At 41.6% G+C, this 18,374-nt stretch overlaps 2 protein-coding genes across 2 annotated transcripts in view; both read right to left on the reverse strand.

Moving 5' to 3' along the window:
* Window positions 1-567: 567 nt before the first annotated feature.
* Window positions 568-18,374, reverse strand: part of drg1 (developmentally regulated GTP binding protein 1) — a 28,264-nt gene continuing 10,457 nt past the window's right edge. The window contains exons 4-9 of the mRNA XM_059983272.1: window positions 10,774-10,843; window positions 10,471-10,640; window positions 9,128-9,258; window positions 1,223-1,390; window positions 1,010-1,132; window positions 568-904 (exon numbers count right to left, since the gene is read on the reverse strand). Coding sequence (XP_059839255.1) covers window positions 805-904; window positions 1,010-1,132; window positions 1,223-1,390; window positions 9,128-9,258; window positions 10,471-10,640; window positions 10,774-10,843 — 762 coding nt within the window. The 3' untranslated portion in view covers window positions 568-804. The remainder of the gene's footprint in view (window positions 905-1,009; window positions 1,133-1,222; window positions 1,391-9,127; window positions 9,259-10,470; window positions 10,641-10,773; window positions 10,844-18,374) is intronic.
* On the reverse strand, window positions 15,865-17,704 carry LOC132401249 (mitochondrial import inner membrane translocase subunit Tim13-like). Its single transcript, XM_059983266.1, has one exon. It carries the CDS (start codon window positions 16,139-16,141, stop codon window positions 15,893-15,895), a length of 249 nt encoding a protein of 82 aa, XP_059839249.1. The 5' UTR covers window positions 16,142-17,704; the 3' UTR covers window positions 15,865-15,892.

Here is an 18,374-nt window from a genome sequence, read left to right on the forward strand (position 1 = left end):
TTCTCTCCCCCCCCCCCCCCCCCACAGGGAATGCTTGTTTTACAAGGATTATCAGTAGCCTATGCTGCAAGGTTTAAGCTGATAAGAACAAGAATATTTGTGGAAAGTAAACTCCAGAACATTTGAGCACCCTAAAGGGAATGTATGTACTATAATGTCTGGCAACATTAAACACTGCCTGCTACCTTCCCCACGCCACCCTCCATGACGAAATGGCAGATTAACAAGCATAGTTACTATTCTACAGGGCCCTTTTTTTTTAAAAAAGTTTCTTTTCCATATACCAGACACAGCTGTAACTTCACTTAAATCAATATACAGATTTGGATATGATGGTCAAACTATACCATTAATTGCACAGAAAAGTCTAGATATTTATCTTTGATGCCCCTTATCCTACAAAGAAAAATCAGTGACCAAGTAGCCACTTAACTCATCAACAAACCTCTTGAGAGGAAAGCAACAAGTATTTTCAATTGAATTGTATGTCTTTAACCCACGCACCAAAAGACGCTATAATAAACATGATAGGTACTTATTTTAATAATGTCAAATCATTAGATGCAATCCCGTTGTACCAATAATCTTTTATTGGCTGAATTATACACTTGTTGAAAGTCAAGAACCTTTTGTTTCTACATATGCAACTATTTTGGATGAAACCACTGGCTGCAGATTGAATAAAGGGAAGTACCAGACCCAATCACAACCTGAAGAGTTTCATGCACCATATGACAAAACACTATTACCACCAAGGAGTTGTTTTAAGAAATGAACCTTGAAGAGTAGAAATCATGCTCCAGTTTACTTCTTTACTATCTGAATTACATCCTCATCTTCCAGCACATGGTCCTTGCCAACCTTCTGTGGATTATATTTCACAGACGAACCCCACACCAGAGCACTGTAACAAAAGACAAATAGCACTAATTTCATCATGCAGTCCTCAACTTGTGTCACATTCTTTATCAACCACCTTGGCTATGATAATTAAGGAAGTATTACTTACTATTTGAATTCCTTAATTAGGTTTTTATGAATTTTCATGCAGAAATCCTCAACTGTAGTTCTTCGATGTGGTAACACAACTGGGGAAGTGTAATCAGGTAACTGTCCCTTGGGTTTGGTGTAACTGCAATAATAAAATTTCAGTCCATTTAATATTTAAGAATCCCAACAAAAAACAGCATTGGATTATTATTCTCATTCAAATGGTACCTACATACGAACAAGTTGCAAGTAATCCCATATTTTTTCCAAGAGATCATCGAAGTTCCAACGGTGATGCGCAGAAATTGGTACACAGTGTGGTATTTTATAAATTATATCCAGCTCCTCTAAAGAGATCTGGTCTATTTTGTTCAGAACATATATGCATGGGATGTACACCCTGCAGTGGAGAAAATAGGACATTGAGTCTACAGATAAAGTTTCAACACTATAGCCACATGCAGTTACTTTAGTTGAAATTGTCTAGGTATTCATTTTAAAATTGGGTACTGGCTCTTAATATCCTAGATGTTCAGATAATAACTTTAGTACATAGTGCATTAAGTAATCCAAAGGAATTCAATAGATTTCAAATTGTAACATTTTACATAACTAAACATATTGAATATTTAAGAAATAGGACTAGTCAATGGTAATAATGCATTAAATGTATATTATCTCTAGATTTTCAATCACTTAGATAATGATTCAGAGATTGCAAAACCAGAAGACAGAGCAGAATGGATTAGGAACAAAATTCAGAGTGAAAGTAAAAGGTTGATATTTGCTATGGCACAACAATCTGCCAGAGGAACTCAGGACATCAAGTAGCATATGTGGGCAGAAAGAAACTGTCAACACTTCAAAGTTCTGCATCATTTACTTCTTTCTGTAATATAGATCTCAGTCTTTATGCACCTTCATCCCCAACCAGGAAGGTCTTAAAGCCCTGCTTCATTCTAAACAAAGCTCAATCCTGGTGCATCATTTCAGTCTGAACCATCAACTATTCTTACCCCTCCCCCAACCACCAGTCCATCTGCTGTTCAGCCCACTGTGTTTCCCCAGCAGATCCTGGTAGCTTCAGATTCCCTCATCCATATTTGCACTGGTCGTTGTGCTCCACAGCTCATATTAACAATCTAAACACCAGAACATCATGTCTAAATTGCAGATAATATCAAATTAATGACTTGTAAATTCACTCAATTATACCAGCACATTAATGAAGAATATTAATAAACTAACCAATAGAGGTTGTACATGTTGGTAGTAAGAAGCAGAATACAGATTATTTATATGTAGATGGAGTCCATGTGAGGTATAAGAACAAAATGCTCTCAGATTGCAAGTACACCTGTCACTAACAGTGGACCACTAATTAAAATATCAATTCAAGCTGATTCTGAATTGATAGTGTTCCTCCACTGAAGAAGATAATCTTATGTTACAGGAGGATATTGATCAAATCATAAAATAGACAAACTAAAACAGATGGAACTTAATCCTGATAAGTGAAGCAATGGACTTTAGGGAAAATTAATATGGATAGGACATATACAATGAATGGTAATGCTTCAGTGAATACAAGACTAAAATCCACAAAGGCACATAGCAGTTAGAGTTGGAAAGTGTATGGTCATTCACTTTGGTATAAGAAATAAATGGACAGATGGGGGGAGAATTCAAAATACAGAAATGCAAAAGGACTTGGGAGTCCTTGTGCAGGATACCCTAAAGAAGGATGGACAGGATTAAGGAAAACCCCAAGGCATTCTACAAGTATGTTAAGAGCAAGAGAATAAGGCGCGAGAGAATAGGACCAATCAAGTGTGACAATAGAAAAATGTGAATGGAACCGGAGGAGATAGCAGAAATATTTAATGAGTACTTTGCTTCAGTATTCACTACGGAAAAGGATCTTGGCGATTGTAGAAATGACTTACAGCAGACCCAAAAGCTTCAGCATGCAGATATTAAGAAAGAGCTTTTGAAAAACGTCAAGTTGGATAAGTTACCAGGACCGGACAAGACAAGATATACTGCAGGCTACTGTCTGAGGCAAGGGAGGAGATTGCTGAGCCTGTGGCGATGATCTTTGCATCATCAATGGGGACAGGAGAGGTTCCAAAGGATTGGAGGGATGCGGATGTTGTTCCCTTATTCAAGAAAGGGAAGAGAGATAGCCCAGGAAATTATAGACCAGTGAATCTTACTTCAGCGGTTGGTAAGCTGATGGAAAAGATCCTGAAGGCAGGATTTATGAACATCTGGAGAGGCATAATATAATTACGAATGGGTAGCATGGCTTTGTTCAAGGCAGGTCATTACTTATGAGCCTGGTTGAAATTTTTGAGCATGTGACTAAACACACTGATGATGATAGGGCAGTAGATGTAGTGTATATGGATTTCAGCAAGGCATTTGACAAGGTATCCCATGCAACTTTATTGAGAAAGGAGGCATGGGATCCAAGGGGAATGCTTTGTGGATCCAGAACTGGCTTGCCCACAGAAGGCAAAGAGTCGTTGCAGACGGGTCATATTCTGCATGGAGGTTGGTCACCAATGGTGTGCCTCAGGGATCTGTTCTGGGACCCCTACTCTTTGTGATTTTTATAAATGACCTGGATGAAGAAGTGGAGGGATAGGTTAGTAAATTTGCTGATGACACAAAGGTTGGAGGTGTGTTGGATAGTGTGGAGGGCTGTCAGAGGTTACAGTGGGACACTGATAGGATGCAAAACTGGGCTGAGAAGTGACAGATAGAGTTTACCCCAAATAAGTGTGAGGTGGTTCATTTTGGAAGGTTAAATATAATGGCAAAATATAGTAGGAACGGTAAGACTCTTGGCAGTGTGGAGGATCAGAGGGATCTTGGAGTCCGAGTCCATAGGACACTTGAGGCTACTGTGCAGGTTGACTCTGTGGTTAAGAAAGCAAATGGTTCATTGGCCTTCATCAATCATAGGATTGCGTTTAGGAGCCCAGAGGTAATGTTGCAGCTATATAGGACCCTGGTCAGACCCCACTTGGAGCACTGTGCTCAGTTCTGGTTGCCTCACTACAGGAAGAATGTGGAAACCATAGAAAGGGTGCAGAGGAGATTTATAAGGATGTTGCCTGGATTGGGGAACATGCCTTATGAGAATAGGTTGAGTGAACTCCGCCTATCTTCCTTGGAGCGATGGAGGATGAGAGGTGACCTGATAGAGGTATATGACGAGAGGCATTGATCGTGTGGATAGTCAGAGGCTTTTTCCCAAGGCTGAAATGGCTAGCATGAGAGGGCACAGTTTTAAGGTGCTTGGAAGTAGGTATAGAGGAGATATCAGGTTAAGTTGGGTTTTTTTTTTACAGAGAGTGCTGAGTGATTGGAATGGGCTGCCAGCGACGGAGGTGGAGATGGATGCGATGGGGTATTTTAAGAGACTCCTGGACAGGTTTCTGGAGCTCAGAAAAAGAGGGCTGAGTAACCCGAGGTAATTTCTCAGCTAAGGACATGTCTGGGTCAGCTTTGTGGGCTGAAGGGCTTGTATTGTGCTGTAGGTTTTCTATGTTTCTACGTTCCTAAAGGTTAACCTCCAGGTTAAGTTGAAAGAGGTGAATGCAATGTTGGCATTCATTTCGAGAGGTATAAAATATAAGAGCAGGGATGTGATGTTGAAGCTCTGTAAGGCACTCATGAGACCACACTTGGAGTATTGTGTGCAGTTTTGGGCTCCTTATTTTAGAAAGGATATTCTGACATTGGAGAGGGTTTAGAAAAGAGTCACAAAAATGGTTCCAGGAATTAAAGGGTTACTGTATGAGGAACGCCTGGCAGCTCTTGGGCTGTATTCCCTGGAGTTCAAGAGAATGAGGGGGGAATCTCAAAGAAACATTCTGAATGTTAAAAGGCCAGAACAGGTTAGATTTCCCATGGTAGGGGAGTCTAGGACAAGAGGGCACAACTTCAGGTTTGAAGGATGTCCATTTAGAACAGAGATGTGGAGAAATTACTTTAGTCAGAGGGTGGTAAACCTGTGGAATTTGTTGCCACAAGCAGCTGTGGAGGCCAAGTCATTGGGTGCATTTAAGGCAGGGCATCAAAGGGTGAAGACGGGAATGGAGATGACTGGAAGAATTAGCTCTGCCCATGATTGAATGGTGGAGCAACTTGATGGGCCAAATGGACTACTTCCCTATATCTTATGGTGTTATACTATTATAGCTTGGGGCACTGCAGTTCAGCATTTATTCCAACGTCATTTGCATGGAGTCTATACATACTCGCTGTGGAATGTGTGGGTTTTCTCTGGGTGCTCCAATTTCCTACTGCACTCAAAGGGAGGGATGGATAAGATAAGGTGGCAGCACACAAGATAAGACATTAACTAGGGTACATAATATAAGGGCAAAGAGACTAAGTACAATATTAAAACATTGCTTTGGTGACTGTTTCAGTGTGTATAATCCTGGTCACCACACTAAGGTAGGATGTAATTGCACTGAACAGGGTTTAGAGGAGAATTCACCAGGTTGCTGGCAAGGATGCAGCATTTGACTTATGAGGAAATATTGGATTAAATGGGTTTGGTTTCCTTGGAGCATGAGGTTAAGGGGAATCTGACTGGTTTCCAAAAATTGTGAGATACTCTAAGAGGATTGTGAGAAACTTTTCACATAACAGGTGTGAGAATTCAGATTAGGGCAAGGGAGAAGAGGTTTAGAGGAGCTCTGATGAATAAGCTTTTCAACTTGATGAAATCAGGGACATACGACATGAGATAGGAATCTCACAACATTTTCAAGTACTCTTAACTTGTTAAGCAAAGTGCTTGGAAATAGAATTAATGTAGATGGATACCTACAATTGTCATGGTGAACTGGTCTTTCTATGCTTATGAGTCTACGGCATGAACATTTTATTTTGGAAGCTTTACTAAATCTGAAATGAACACAATTTAGCAAAATATACATAGGTCTGCTTGGCATATTATAGAAAAGAGACACTGCAGAGAAGATGCTCAAATATATAAAATACCTAAATAAGCACCAAAACTATTAACACCAAGGGCCAATACATCATATTATTATAGATAAGTGTCTGATCGTCAACATGGATATGGTGACAGAAGGACCGATTTCAGTGTCATATAATTCTTATGATTTACAAATAAGACTCCTAATGCACGTAATCTCACATTTCTGGCAAGGATGAATAAAAGTCAAGACTTTCGAGAACAGACCCAACTCGTTCTTTTCAATTTTTGAGTTACTTGGCAATTGGCCTTTATCCCTTTAAAACATTCTGATCCACATACCTGTTCAAATGTCCTTTAAACATTGGAATTGCACCTGTCTGCAGCTTCCTCTAACAGTACATTCCATTTACCCGTCATCCTCTGTGTGAAAATGTTGGTCCTCAGGTCATTTTTAAATTTCTCCCCCTCCCACCTTAAATCTATGTCCTCTAGTTTTAGATACCCCTACTCTGGAATTAAGACTGTGATTCACCTTACTTATACCCTTCATGATTATATGCAAGGTCATCCCTCAGCCTTCCACATGCTCTAGCCCCAGTCTCTCCACTCCCTCCTTATAACTCAAGGTAAGGTAACATCCTTATGACTTTTTTCTGCAGCCTTTCCAGATTAATGACATCCTTCCTTTTAGCTGGGTGACAGGAGTTTTGTACAATGTTCCAAGCAACAATTGCAACATGACAACCCAACTCCTGTACTGAAAGCCATGATTAATGATGGTGGCTTAGCAACGACTTTGCTGTCTGTGTGGAGTTTGCATGTTCTGTTGACCACATAGGTTTCTCCTCATACCTCTCACCTTAAATTTATGTCACCTAATTTTAGTTTTCTAGGAAAAAGACTTTGACCATCTTACAGCCCTCTTGCTGCTTTGATTTTGATGTGAATCAAAGGCATGCTGGTTGGCTGATAGATTAACAGACCAATGTAAATTGCCCCAAGTAAAGGTCACTGTACTATCCCAAACTGTGGACACAATATTAACGAACCGAATCGGAATCTGGTTTATTTTCATTGGCATGTGTTGTGAAATTTGTTAACTTAGCAGCAGCAGTTCAATGCAATACATAATATAGAAGAAAAGTAAATAAATAAATTGCAGTATGTGTCTACCGACTAGATTAAAAAAAACAGATTTTTAATGTCCATTTAGGAATTGGATAGCAGAGGGGAAGAAGCTGTTCCTGAATTGCTGAGTGTGTGTACCTCCTACCTGATGGTAACAGTGAGAAAAGGGCATGCCCTGGATGCTGGAGGTCCTTAATAATGGATGCCCACTTTCTGAAACACTGAAGATGTCCTGGGTACTTTGTAGGATAGCACTCAAGATAAAGCCAACTAAATTTACAACCTTCTTTTGGTCCTGAGCAGTAGCACCCTGATACCAGACAGTGATGCAACCTGTCAGAATGCTCTCCATGGTACATCTATAGAAGTTTTTGAGTGTACTTGTCGACATACCAAATCTCTTCAAACTCCTAATGAAGTATAGACTCTGTCTTGCCTTCTTTATAACTGCATCAATATACTGGGACCTGGTTAGGTCCTCAGAGATTTTGACACCCAGGAACTTGAAACTGCTCACTTTCTCCACTTCTGATCCCTCAATGAGAATTAGTATATGTTCCTTCGCCTTACCCTCCCTGAAGTCCACAATCAGCAAAGTGAAGGCATTAGTGAGGGTCCGGAAAGGAGTTATGAAAATGAATCCTGGGTGAGGCATTACAGTTGAACACAGACTGGAGAAGGTGTCACTGTTTTCCTTTAGAGACAGCTGAGGGTAGATTTGTTAGGATACAATGAAGGGGTCTGGACCTGTTTCAATCAGTTTCCAGTGAGATCTTTTATACCACTTTACACCTCACACTTTCCATGATGATCAAGTTAGTTCACCTTTGTGCAATTTTAATCCAATTTCAACTTTTTTAAATTAATTCTTATCACCCAACACAGATTTCAGATCAATACCTCCCCTTATTCTTTCTCCTGAATGCTTGACAGCTTCTAACAGCCTAGGCAACTGAGTCACTGACAAAGGTCTGTCAGCTATGGTATGTGAAGTAGGTCACAATGCATTCTGCATTACAAAGCACCATGAAATCAGTGCTTTATTGGGTTAGCAATTGTACATAAAAAACAAACAAGAGCAGGCCCAGCCCCTCAAAGCCCCTTATTCCATTATCACTGATCACTGATCTGCCCCAGGCCTCAACTCCTATGCAAGTTCTCCACTGCCATCACTTCAGAGGTGTTTTAAAAAATGCATCCACCTGCTATTTAAATATCTCTAGAGATCTCACCTCCACAACCCACTGGATAGAGAATTCCACAGCTTCACCACCCTCTCCAGTTCAACTTTATTGGAATTAAGGGTTATGAGGAAAAAACAAACAGGTGGAGATGAGTCCATGGCCAGATCAGCCACAATCTTATTGAATGGCGGAGCAGGCTCAACAGATGGCTGACTCCTGCTCCTATTTCTTATATTTTTACTTAATATGATTGCCCTCTTTCCTTTTAAATTGTCCCTCATTCTATTTGCTCCCCATAGTGAAGAACATCTCAACATCTATCCAGTCTTGTTCCCTCAAGATCTCTTATGTTTAAACAAGATCATCTCTCATGCTTCTAAACTCCAAAGAGTATTTAATCTAACTCTCTCATTCCAGGAGTTGGCCTAGTGAATCTCTTCTGGGCAGCTTCCATCCCTAGCATATCTTTTTCAAATGAGGGCCAAAAATGTACACATTTCTGATAAGGGTGTTAACTCTGTTTCTCTTTCCATATATCCAATCCTGATCTGTACAACGTTTCCAACAATTTCTGCCTTTATTTCAGATTTCCAGCATCTGCAAGTCCACACACACTGTACTCCAGATGTAGATCCTTATTTTTAATCTCTAAGTCAGAGGTTGCCAACCTGGGGACCATGGATCCCTTGCTTAATGGCATTGATTCATGGCATTAAAAAAATTGGGAATTCCAGCTCAAGGTCAATACATCATAGGCAAAAGCACCAAGATCCCTCATTTGAATTCTCTCTCTATTTAAATAATCATCTGTCTTTCAGTTCAAGAACATCTGATGCAGATGTCAAAACATAACACTTACCGATTACCCTCCACCACATCAATCAGGTCGTCTGCTGTTGAGTCACTGCGTAATGTGACATCGGCATTGTGGATTTTATATTCAGCTAGGATACTTTTCACAGTTTCCATGTCCAGCTCAGACTGCACACACTACACAAAGGAAAACATGTATACATGTAACTAAACACATCCCAAGATATTGTATTTGCATTTTTGACAAGTAATAAAAGATGGATGTCAGAAGATCTTCAGAGCAGTTAATTCTTCAGCTCATCTGCAGTTAGATGTTTGTGCTAACTCAATATTTTGCTGGAAAAGTTCTTAATAACATTGCCATTTTAGCCTTTTATTGTGACTCAGTGACAATCAGGGCACTTAATCTTTGACATAAGGAACATAAAGATTTGGCATAAAAATAGAACTGCTTGACCCTGCAAGCTTAAGTGCTGTGTTATGTGCTAAGTTCACCATAAACACTGAGGTACTTGATTCAGATGCTTATGATTTAGAATTAGGGATTCCAAATAGGAGTACTACAGTCAGAGGTTAAACCTTGTGTATAATTATATAACATCTATAGATTTCCTAGCTGATCTGCTACATTTTTTGTTTAATTCTTGAGAGAGAAAAGTCAATTATTAGCTCCCAACACAGCAGAGCAGATAAATGATGACAAGAAAGGCACCAACAAGAGTTGTACAGCAGTAATTGAAATACTCCAGGAGGAGGAAAAATGTGTAACACCTACCTCTTTATCTTGTGGACTGCCAACAATAATATTGCAGTGGCCTTCAATTAGGCTGAAGAAACCTTATTGTTTTTGTAATGGGGTGGGGAGGAGTATTTGGGTACAAACACCTTTGAGCATGGAGTGGATGGTGGGGAAATGCAGAGGGCAGGTTTTTCAATACCAGGGTTAGTGGGTTTATCAAACAAGATGCCAGAGTCAGTGATCAAGGCAGATATAATAACAGCAATTAAAAGACTTTTGGACAGGTTCATGTATGGAAATGACTTGAAATGATATGGGCCAAATGCAAGAAAACGGTACCAGCTCAGCAAAGCACCTCAATTTATATGAGCAGTTGGGCCAAGAGGCTTGTTTCTGCGCTGAATAACTCAATGATTCTAAATGAACTTTCCAAGCCTTCACTTGCTAGTATTACACTATGAAATTTAAAGGCCATGGACAATACAACACTGTAACCGATCACAACCATAACCAACACCAAACCACTGTTACAATCAATTTCCACTGAGGTCCTTTCCATCCCACACACTCCATGCAGATCAAAATGGTTCACAACTTTGTGGAATCTTGATCCTGTTTCAAACTTCAAAATCAATTTTATTATCACCCACCGTGGATGTCAGATTAATGCCTCCCTTGTCCTTCTTCCTGAACCCGATGTTGGGAGGCTGCTTGTTAAGACGGATTCCAAATCCTTCCACCTCATTCTCAATTATTTTCTTGTGTACCAAAGGCTTCAGCACATCAAGTACGATCAAGATTAGGTTGCAGGTTCGAGCCACTGAAAGGAAAAAATATTACTGGTTACATTGTGCACCAGGTATGCTAGAATAATAAAGAAATATTCAGACCATTTTTTTCACTCTTAAGACAGACTTGATCTTTAATCATATGTCAAAACTTCTAAAGCTTACCAGCAATAACTTGTCGCCCACGGCCTTTGCCATCTTTGGCTCCTTCGATGATACCCGGAAGGTCAAGCAGCTGAGCAGAAAGACAAGCACATTTAAAATGGTAAGTGTCCAAAGTGCTAAACAAGCTGCAAGCCCGTGGTATTACAGGAAAGATTCTAGCATGGATAAAGCAGTATCTGATTGGCAGGAGGCAAAGACTGGAAATAAATGAAGCTTTTTCCTGTTGGCTGCCGGTAAATCGCAGTGCTCCACAGGGGCCTGTGTGGGATCAAATCTTTTTACATTATATGTGAATGATTTGGATGATGGAATTGATAGCTTTGTTGTAAAGTTTTCAAACAATATAAAGATAGATGGAGGGGCAGGTAGCTTTGAGGAAATAGGCTACAGGAGAATGGACAAAGAAGTGGCAGATGGAATACAATGTCGGGAAGTGTATGGTCATAAACTTCAGCGTTCAACACAATCATCCCTCAGAAACTGATTGGAAAGCTGAGCCTACTGGGCCTGAACTCCTCCCTCTTCACTGGATCCCAGACTTCCTGACTGGGAGACCTCAGTCAGTCTGGAACGGAACCAGTATCTCCAACACCATCGCACTCAGCACGGGGGCCCCCCAGGGCTACATGCTTAGTCCACTGCTGTTCACTCTGCTGACCCATGACTGTGCTGCAACACACAGCTCGAACCACATCATCAAGTTCGCTGATGACACGACCGTGGTGGGTCTCATCAGCAAGAATGACGAGTCAGCTTACAGAGAGGAGGTGCAGCAGCTAACAGATTAGTGCAGAGCCAACAACCTGTCTCTTAATGTGAACAAAAGAGATGATTGTTGACTTCAGGTGGGCACGGAACGACCACTCCCTGCTGAACATCGACAGCTCTTCGGTGGAGATCGTTAAGAGCACCAAATTTCTTGGTGTTCACCTGGCGAAAAATCTCACCTGGTCCCTCAACACCAGCTCCATATCAAAGAAAGCCCAGCAGCATCTCTACTTTCTGCGAATGCTGAGGAAAGTCCATCTCCCACCCCCCCCCCCCCACCCTCATCACATTCTACAGGGGCTGTATTGCTAGCATCCTGAGCAGCTATATCACTGCCTAGTTCAGAAATTGCACCATCTCGGATCGCAAGATCCTGCAGCGGATAGTGAGGTCAGCTGAGAAGATCATCGGGGTCTCTCTTCCCGCCATCACGGACATTCACACTATACGCTGCATCCGCAAAAGGAAACAGCATTATGAAGGACCCCATACACCCCTCATACAATCTCTTCTCCCTCCTGCCATCTGGGAAAAGGCTCCGAAGCATTCGGGCTCTCACAACCAGACTATGTAACAGTTTCTTCCCCCAAGCCATCAGACTCCTCAATAACTAGAGCCTGGACTGACACCTTGCCCTATTGTCCTGTTTATTATTTATTGTAATGCCTGCACTGTTTTTGTGCACTTTACGTAGTCCTGTGTAGGTCTGTAGTCTAGTGTAGCTTCCTCTTTTTTTTACGTAGTTCAGTCTAGTTTTTTTACTGTGTCATGTAACACTATGGTCCTGAAAAATGTTGTCTCATTTTTACTATGTACTGTACCAGCAGTTATGGTCGAAATGACAATAAAAGTGATTTGACTTGACTTGAATAGGTTGACTGCTTTCCCAAGGGAGAGAAATACAAAAATCTGAAGCGCAAAAGGATTTGGGAGTTCTTGTGCAGGATTTCCTAAAGGTTAATTTGTAGGTTAAGTCTGTGGTGAGGAAGGCAACTGCAATGTTAGCATTCATTTCAAGAGAACCAGAATATAAAAGCAAAAATTTAATATTGAGACTTTATAAAGCACTGGTGGAGCCCTCACTTGGGAGTACTGTGAGCAGTTTTGGGCCTTTATCTCAGAAAGGATGTGCTGAAACTGTAGAGATTTCAAAGAAGGCTCACAAAAATGATTCCAGGATTAACAGCTTGTCAGATGAAGAGCGTTCGATGGCTCTGGGCTGTATGCACTAGAATTTTGAAGAATGAGGGGGTGACCTGATTGAAACCTATAGAATGATGAAAGGCCTTGATAGAGTGGACATGTAGAGGATGTTTCCTATGGTAGGAGAGTCTAAGATCAGAGGACACAGCCTCAGAATAGAGAGGCATCCTTTTAGAAAGATGAGGAGGAGGAATTTCTTTAGCCAGAGAGTAGTGAATCTGTGGAATTCATTGCCACAGATCTTTATGTATATTTAAGGCAGAAGTTGATAAATTCTTGATTGCTCAGGGAATGAAGGGATATGGAGATTCTTCATTGCTCAGGGAATGAAGGCAGGAGATTGGGGCTGAAGAGGAAAACTGGACCAGCCATGATGAAATAGTGGACCAGATCGATGCACCAAATGGCCTAATTCTGCTCCTACATCTTAGGGCCGGGGTCACCAACCCTTTTTGCACCACGGACTGGTTTAAATTTGACAATATTCTTGCGGACCGGCCAATGAGTGGGGGGGGGGGGGGGCGGTGTTAATCACGACCAGAATACAAGTTATGTCAACTATAAATCATTTATAAGTGGCTAATACACTCAATTTCATTTCTAAAAGGGTTTATCTAATGAATTTAATATTAAACACAGTGCATATTTTACTCGCATGAATATAGTGATAAGTCAATTGTAAGTCACTTATAAGTCAATAGTATCATAACATTTGGATATTAAACACATTGCATATTTTCCTTGTATGAACATATAAAATCATTGCAATACACCAATATCGCTGAATCAGTGGGAGCCCCGGGCCTGCAACAAGACAGTCCCAGGGGGTGATGGAAGACAGTGATACTAGAAGGGGGTTCCGTATGTCCAGTCTATTCCACAATTTAGTTTTCATTGCATTCATTGCAGAAAACCCTGCTTCATAGAGATATGATGTTGGAAATGGAAGCAACATTTTCAGTGCTTTAGTGGCTATCTCAGGATACTCAGCCTTGACTTTGATCCAGAATGCCAGCAGAGATGTTATATCAAACATACTTTTCAGCCCACTATCATTTGCAAGCTCGAGGAGCTGATCTTCTTCCCGCGCTGACATGGATGATTCACCGGGGACATTCACAAATGAGTCACGGACCCATTCCTTTGCACGTCTTGGGTCATTTGCGGGTGGGAAGTAATGCTCGAATTCTGTCGAATGCGTAGATAGGTGATCGCACACCAGCTGTGAGGAGAACGGTGCAGCCTCAGTCTCTCCCAAAATCCCAGCTAATGTTGGGAACATGTCAAATATGCCCCTGTCCACTCTCCGTCCCCACAGTTCCAGTTTGGCTTTGAAAGCAGACACTTTATCTGCCAACTTGAAGACAGTTGTCATTCTCCCCTGAAGTAACAAATTGAGTTCATTGAGCAAGTTGAAGATGTCACACGGATAAGCAAGTTTTGCTAACCACTCCTCGTCACCGCAGTGTACTGACAGTGGTAACTTTTTTGCAGAAAGAAATCTCTAGCAACTGAAAAACCCTGGCCCCCTTGATAGCCACCTGACTTCAGTGTGTAAGAGAAGGCCTTTGTGCTCTTCATCCATTTCCTTGCAAAGCAGCTCAAACAGACATGAGTTAAGGGCTTTTGCTTTAATGTGATTGATAACTTCAACAACATCACTCAATACACTGTTAAGATCAGGTGACATTTTTCAGCTAGCCAGCATATTGGAACGGGTGGAGCATTGGCTGATAGGCAGAAAGCAAAGGGTGGGAATAAAGGGATCCTATTCTGGTTGGTTGCTGGTTACTAGTGGTGTTCCACAGGGGTCGGTGTTGGGGCCGCTTCATTTTACACTGTATATCGATGATTTAGATTATGGATTAAATGGTTTTGTGACTAAGTTTGCAGATGACACCAAGATAGGTGGAGGAGCAGGAAGTGTTGAAGAAACGGAAAGGTTGCAGAGAGACTTGGTCAGTTTAGGAGAGTGGGCAAAGAAATGGCAGATGAGATACAATGTTGAGAAATGTATGGTTGTACATTTTGGAAGAAGAAATATATCAGGCAGATTATTATTTAGATGGGGAGAAAATTCAAAAATCGGAACTGCAAAGGGACTTGGGGGTCCTCATGCAAGATACCCTAAAGGTTAACCAACAGGTTCCATCGGCAGTAAGGAAAGCGAATGCTATGTTGGCATTCATTTCAAGAGGAATAGTGTGTAAGAGTAAAGAGGTGTTGATGAGGCCCTATGGGGCACTGGTGAGACCCCATTTGGAACACTGTGTGCAGTTTTGGACCCCCTATCTTAGAAAGGATGTACTGATGTTGGAGAGAGTTCAGAGAAGATTGAAGAGGATGATTCCTGGAATGCAGGGGCTAACATGTGAGGAGCGTTTGTCGGCTCTTGGACTGTATTCATTAGAGTATAGAAGAATAAGAGGGGATCTCATAGAAACATTTTGAATGTTGAAAGGGTTGGACAGAGTAGATGTGGAAAGGCCATTTCCCTTGATGGGTGACTCCAGGACAAGAGGCCAGAGTCTTAGAATTAGAGGGTACCCATTTAAAACAGATGAGGAGAATTTTTTTTTAGCCAGAGGATCGTGGATTTATGGAATTCATTGCCACATACAGCTGTGGAGGCCCAATCATTGAGGGTGTTTAAGGAGGAGATTGATAGGCATCTAATTAGTCAGGGTATCAAGGGATACAGGGAAAAAGCCAGAAATTGGAACTAGATGGGAGAATAGTTTAGCTCATGGTGGAGTGGTGGAGCAGATTCAATGGGCTGAATAGCCTACTTCTGCTCCTTTGTCTTGTGATCTTCTTGTGTATGACACAGTGTGTAGATTGGCATTCAGGAGCAACCTCTTTGACTTGGGTAGTGAAGTAGCCATCCAGTCATAGCTGTGCATATTCCTTTTTTGTAAAGTTCAATTTCATTTATTTTCTTTTGTTCATAATTAAGTTCACAATATTTAGGTTTGGATAAAGACTAGGCAAGTTTACAGGTTTTCTCAGAGAATATTCCAGGTATTTCATTTTGTACATCACTTCATTATTCTCAAGTTCTCCTAACCTTAAGTATAAGCCACCTCTTTGACTCTCCACTGTGTAATTACATTCATGCACGTTCTCGCTGCAATCTGGAGTTGTAAGTTCACGATACTGTGTTCCAGGCATCCATATATCGATCCATACACATAACTATACATTTCTGTTCAGAGTTATCCAGTGAACTTCCTGGTTCGCCAATGCACTTTTTAAAACATTTATCAGTCATACTCTGTAGTAATTCCTGAGCGTTAGCGACAGCGATTTGCAGTTTTACTTGCTCCATGATCGTCCCCGCATCTACCTTGGCTCCACCAGGAATGCCAGAAGAAAAGTCCGAGGAGTAGCTGTCCATCGCTCCAACGGCCACACACGCGTTGCTGCAGTGACAAACCAAACGCGACTCTCAGCCTCCAGGTCACCCTTGGTCCAACTTAGCTGTGCATATTCCAACACAGAATGACCAGTCCAGATTGCCTGACATGTAATCATTCAAAGACTTGAATAGTTCTGCCCCAGTTTTGTTAGTTGGCAGCAGCAATGCACACAACATATCCTCGTGCACATCGTCTTGAAATATATAATCGCACATAAACCAGCAGTATTGCCCTGTTGTTGACATCGGTAGACTCATCGACCTGGATAGCATACCATGGTGACTCATTAAGCCATTCCAAGAGCTGTGCTTCAATGTCCTTCGCTATGTCATTGATTCTCCTTGAAAGTGTGATAGCTGAAAGAGAAACCTGTGCCATCTTGTTAGCTGCAACTTCTCCCAACAGTTCACGACACGGCAGCAGGCAGAATCAATTCTTCACCAGTGAAAGGCTTCTTAGTCTTAGCCACTAAGTGCAATGCTCTCAGAACAGCCCCATTTATGGAGGTGGTGGTTCTCAGGACTTGCTTCTGTCCCGCTTGCTCACAATTTTTTCCGCTCAAAAAACTCAACAGGTTTGTCTTTAAGTGCAGGGTGCTTGGACTCAAGGTGCCAAAGCAGTTTTGAGGGCTTCATTGCCTCATTAGACAGCTTGTCTCCACATATCACACACAGGGGGCTTGGAGCATTCGAGTCACCAGTCGCATTAAAGCCATATTTTATGTACAACTCATCATATTTTCTGTTGAAGGAAGCTTTCTTTTTTTTTTTGCAGTCTTGACAGCTGTCTCTGTGTTATTATTATCATCATTAGGCCTACCACCTCTTCCAAAGAAACTCTCAAGCAATGTTTGGTTTTTACTCATCGAGTAGTAGTAGGTTAATGACCGACTGATGACCTCGCCTGCATTCAAGTTCAACATTGGGCATGACAGGGAATGAAGAAAGGTGCAGCTGACTCATATCATTTCATATCGCCAAATCATATTGTTTCCTCGCGACCCAGCACATGCTTTGCGGCCCGATACCAGTCCATGGCCCAGTGGTTGAGGACCACTGTCTTATGGTATTGCATAAAATCAGTCATTTTCAAATTCTGTCCCAACATCATCTTCTACCATCTCTGATTTTCAAGCAGATGCTTATGTTCCACACAACTTTCAAATGGTTTTACAAAATACAGTTTATACAGCATGTTTATAGACAATAGGTGCAGAAGTAGACCATTCGGCCCTTAGAGCCTGCACCGCCATTTTGAGATCATGGCTGATCATCTACTATCAATACCCGGTTCCTGCCTTGTCCCCATATCCCTTGATTCCCCTATCCATAAGATACCTATCTAGCTCCTTCTTGAAAGCATCAAGAGAATTGGCCTCCACTGCCTTCCCAGGCAGTGCATTCCAGACCCCCACAACTCTCTGGGAGAAGAAGTTTTTCCTTAACTCTGTCCTAAATGACCTACCCCTTATTCTCAAACCATGCCCTCTGGTACTGGACTCTCCCAGCATCTGGAACATATTTCCTGCCTCTATCTTGTCCAATCCCTTAATAATCTTATATGTTGCAATCAGATCCCCTCTCAATCTCCTTAATTCCAGCGTGTACAAGCCCAGTCTCTCTAACCTCTCTGCATAAGACAGTCCAGACATCCCAGGAATTAACCTCGTGAATCTACGCTGCACTTCCCCTACAGCCAGGATGTCCTTCCTTAACCCTGGAGACCAAAACTGTACACAATACTCCAGGTGTGGTCTCACCAGGGCCCTGTACAAATGCAAGAGGATTTCCTTGCTCTTGTACTCAATTCCCTTTGTAATAAAGGCCAACATTCCATTAGCCTTCTTCACTGCCTGCTGCACTTGCTCATTCACCTTCAGTGACTGATGAACAAGGACTCCTAGATCTCTTTGTGTTTCTCCCTTACCTAACTTTACACCATTCAGATAATAATCTGCCTTCCTGTTCTTACTCCCAAAGTAGATAACCTCACACTTATTCACATTAAACGTCATCTGCCAAGTATCTGCCCACTCAACCAGCCTATCCAGGTCACCCTGAATTCTAACATCCTCATCACATGTCACACTGCCACCCAGCTTAGTATCATCAGCAAACTTGCTGATGTTATTCTCAATGCCTTCATCTAAATCGTTGACATAAATCGTAAAGAGCTGTGGTCCCAATACCGAGCCCTGTGGCACCCCACTAG

The sequence above is a fragment of the Hypanus sabinus genome, chromosome 10, assembly GCF_030144855.1.
Source record: "Hypanus sabinus isolate sHypSab1 chromosome 10, sHypSab1.hap1, whole genome shotgun sequence".
NCBI classification, from domain to species: Eukaryota; Metazoa; Chordata; class Chondrichthyes; order Myliobatiformes; family Dasyatidae; genus Hypanus; species Hypanus sabinus.

Coding starts and splice junctions, on each gene's coding strand:
- LOC132401249 (XM_059983266.1), bottom strand. CDS start 16,141: ATGGACAGCTACTCCTCGGACTTTTCTTCTGGCATTCCTGGTGGAGCC.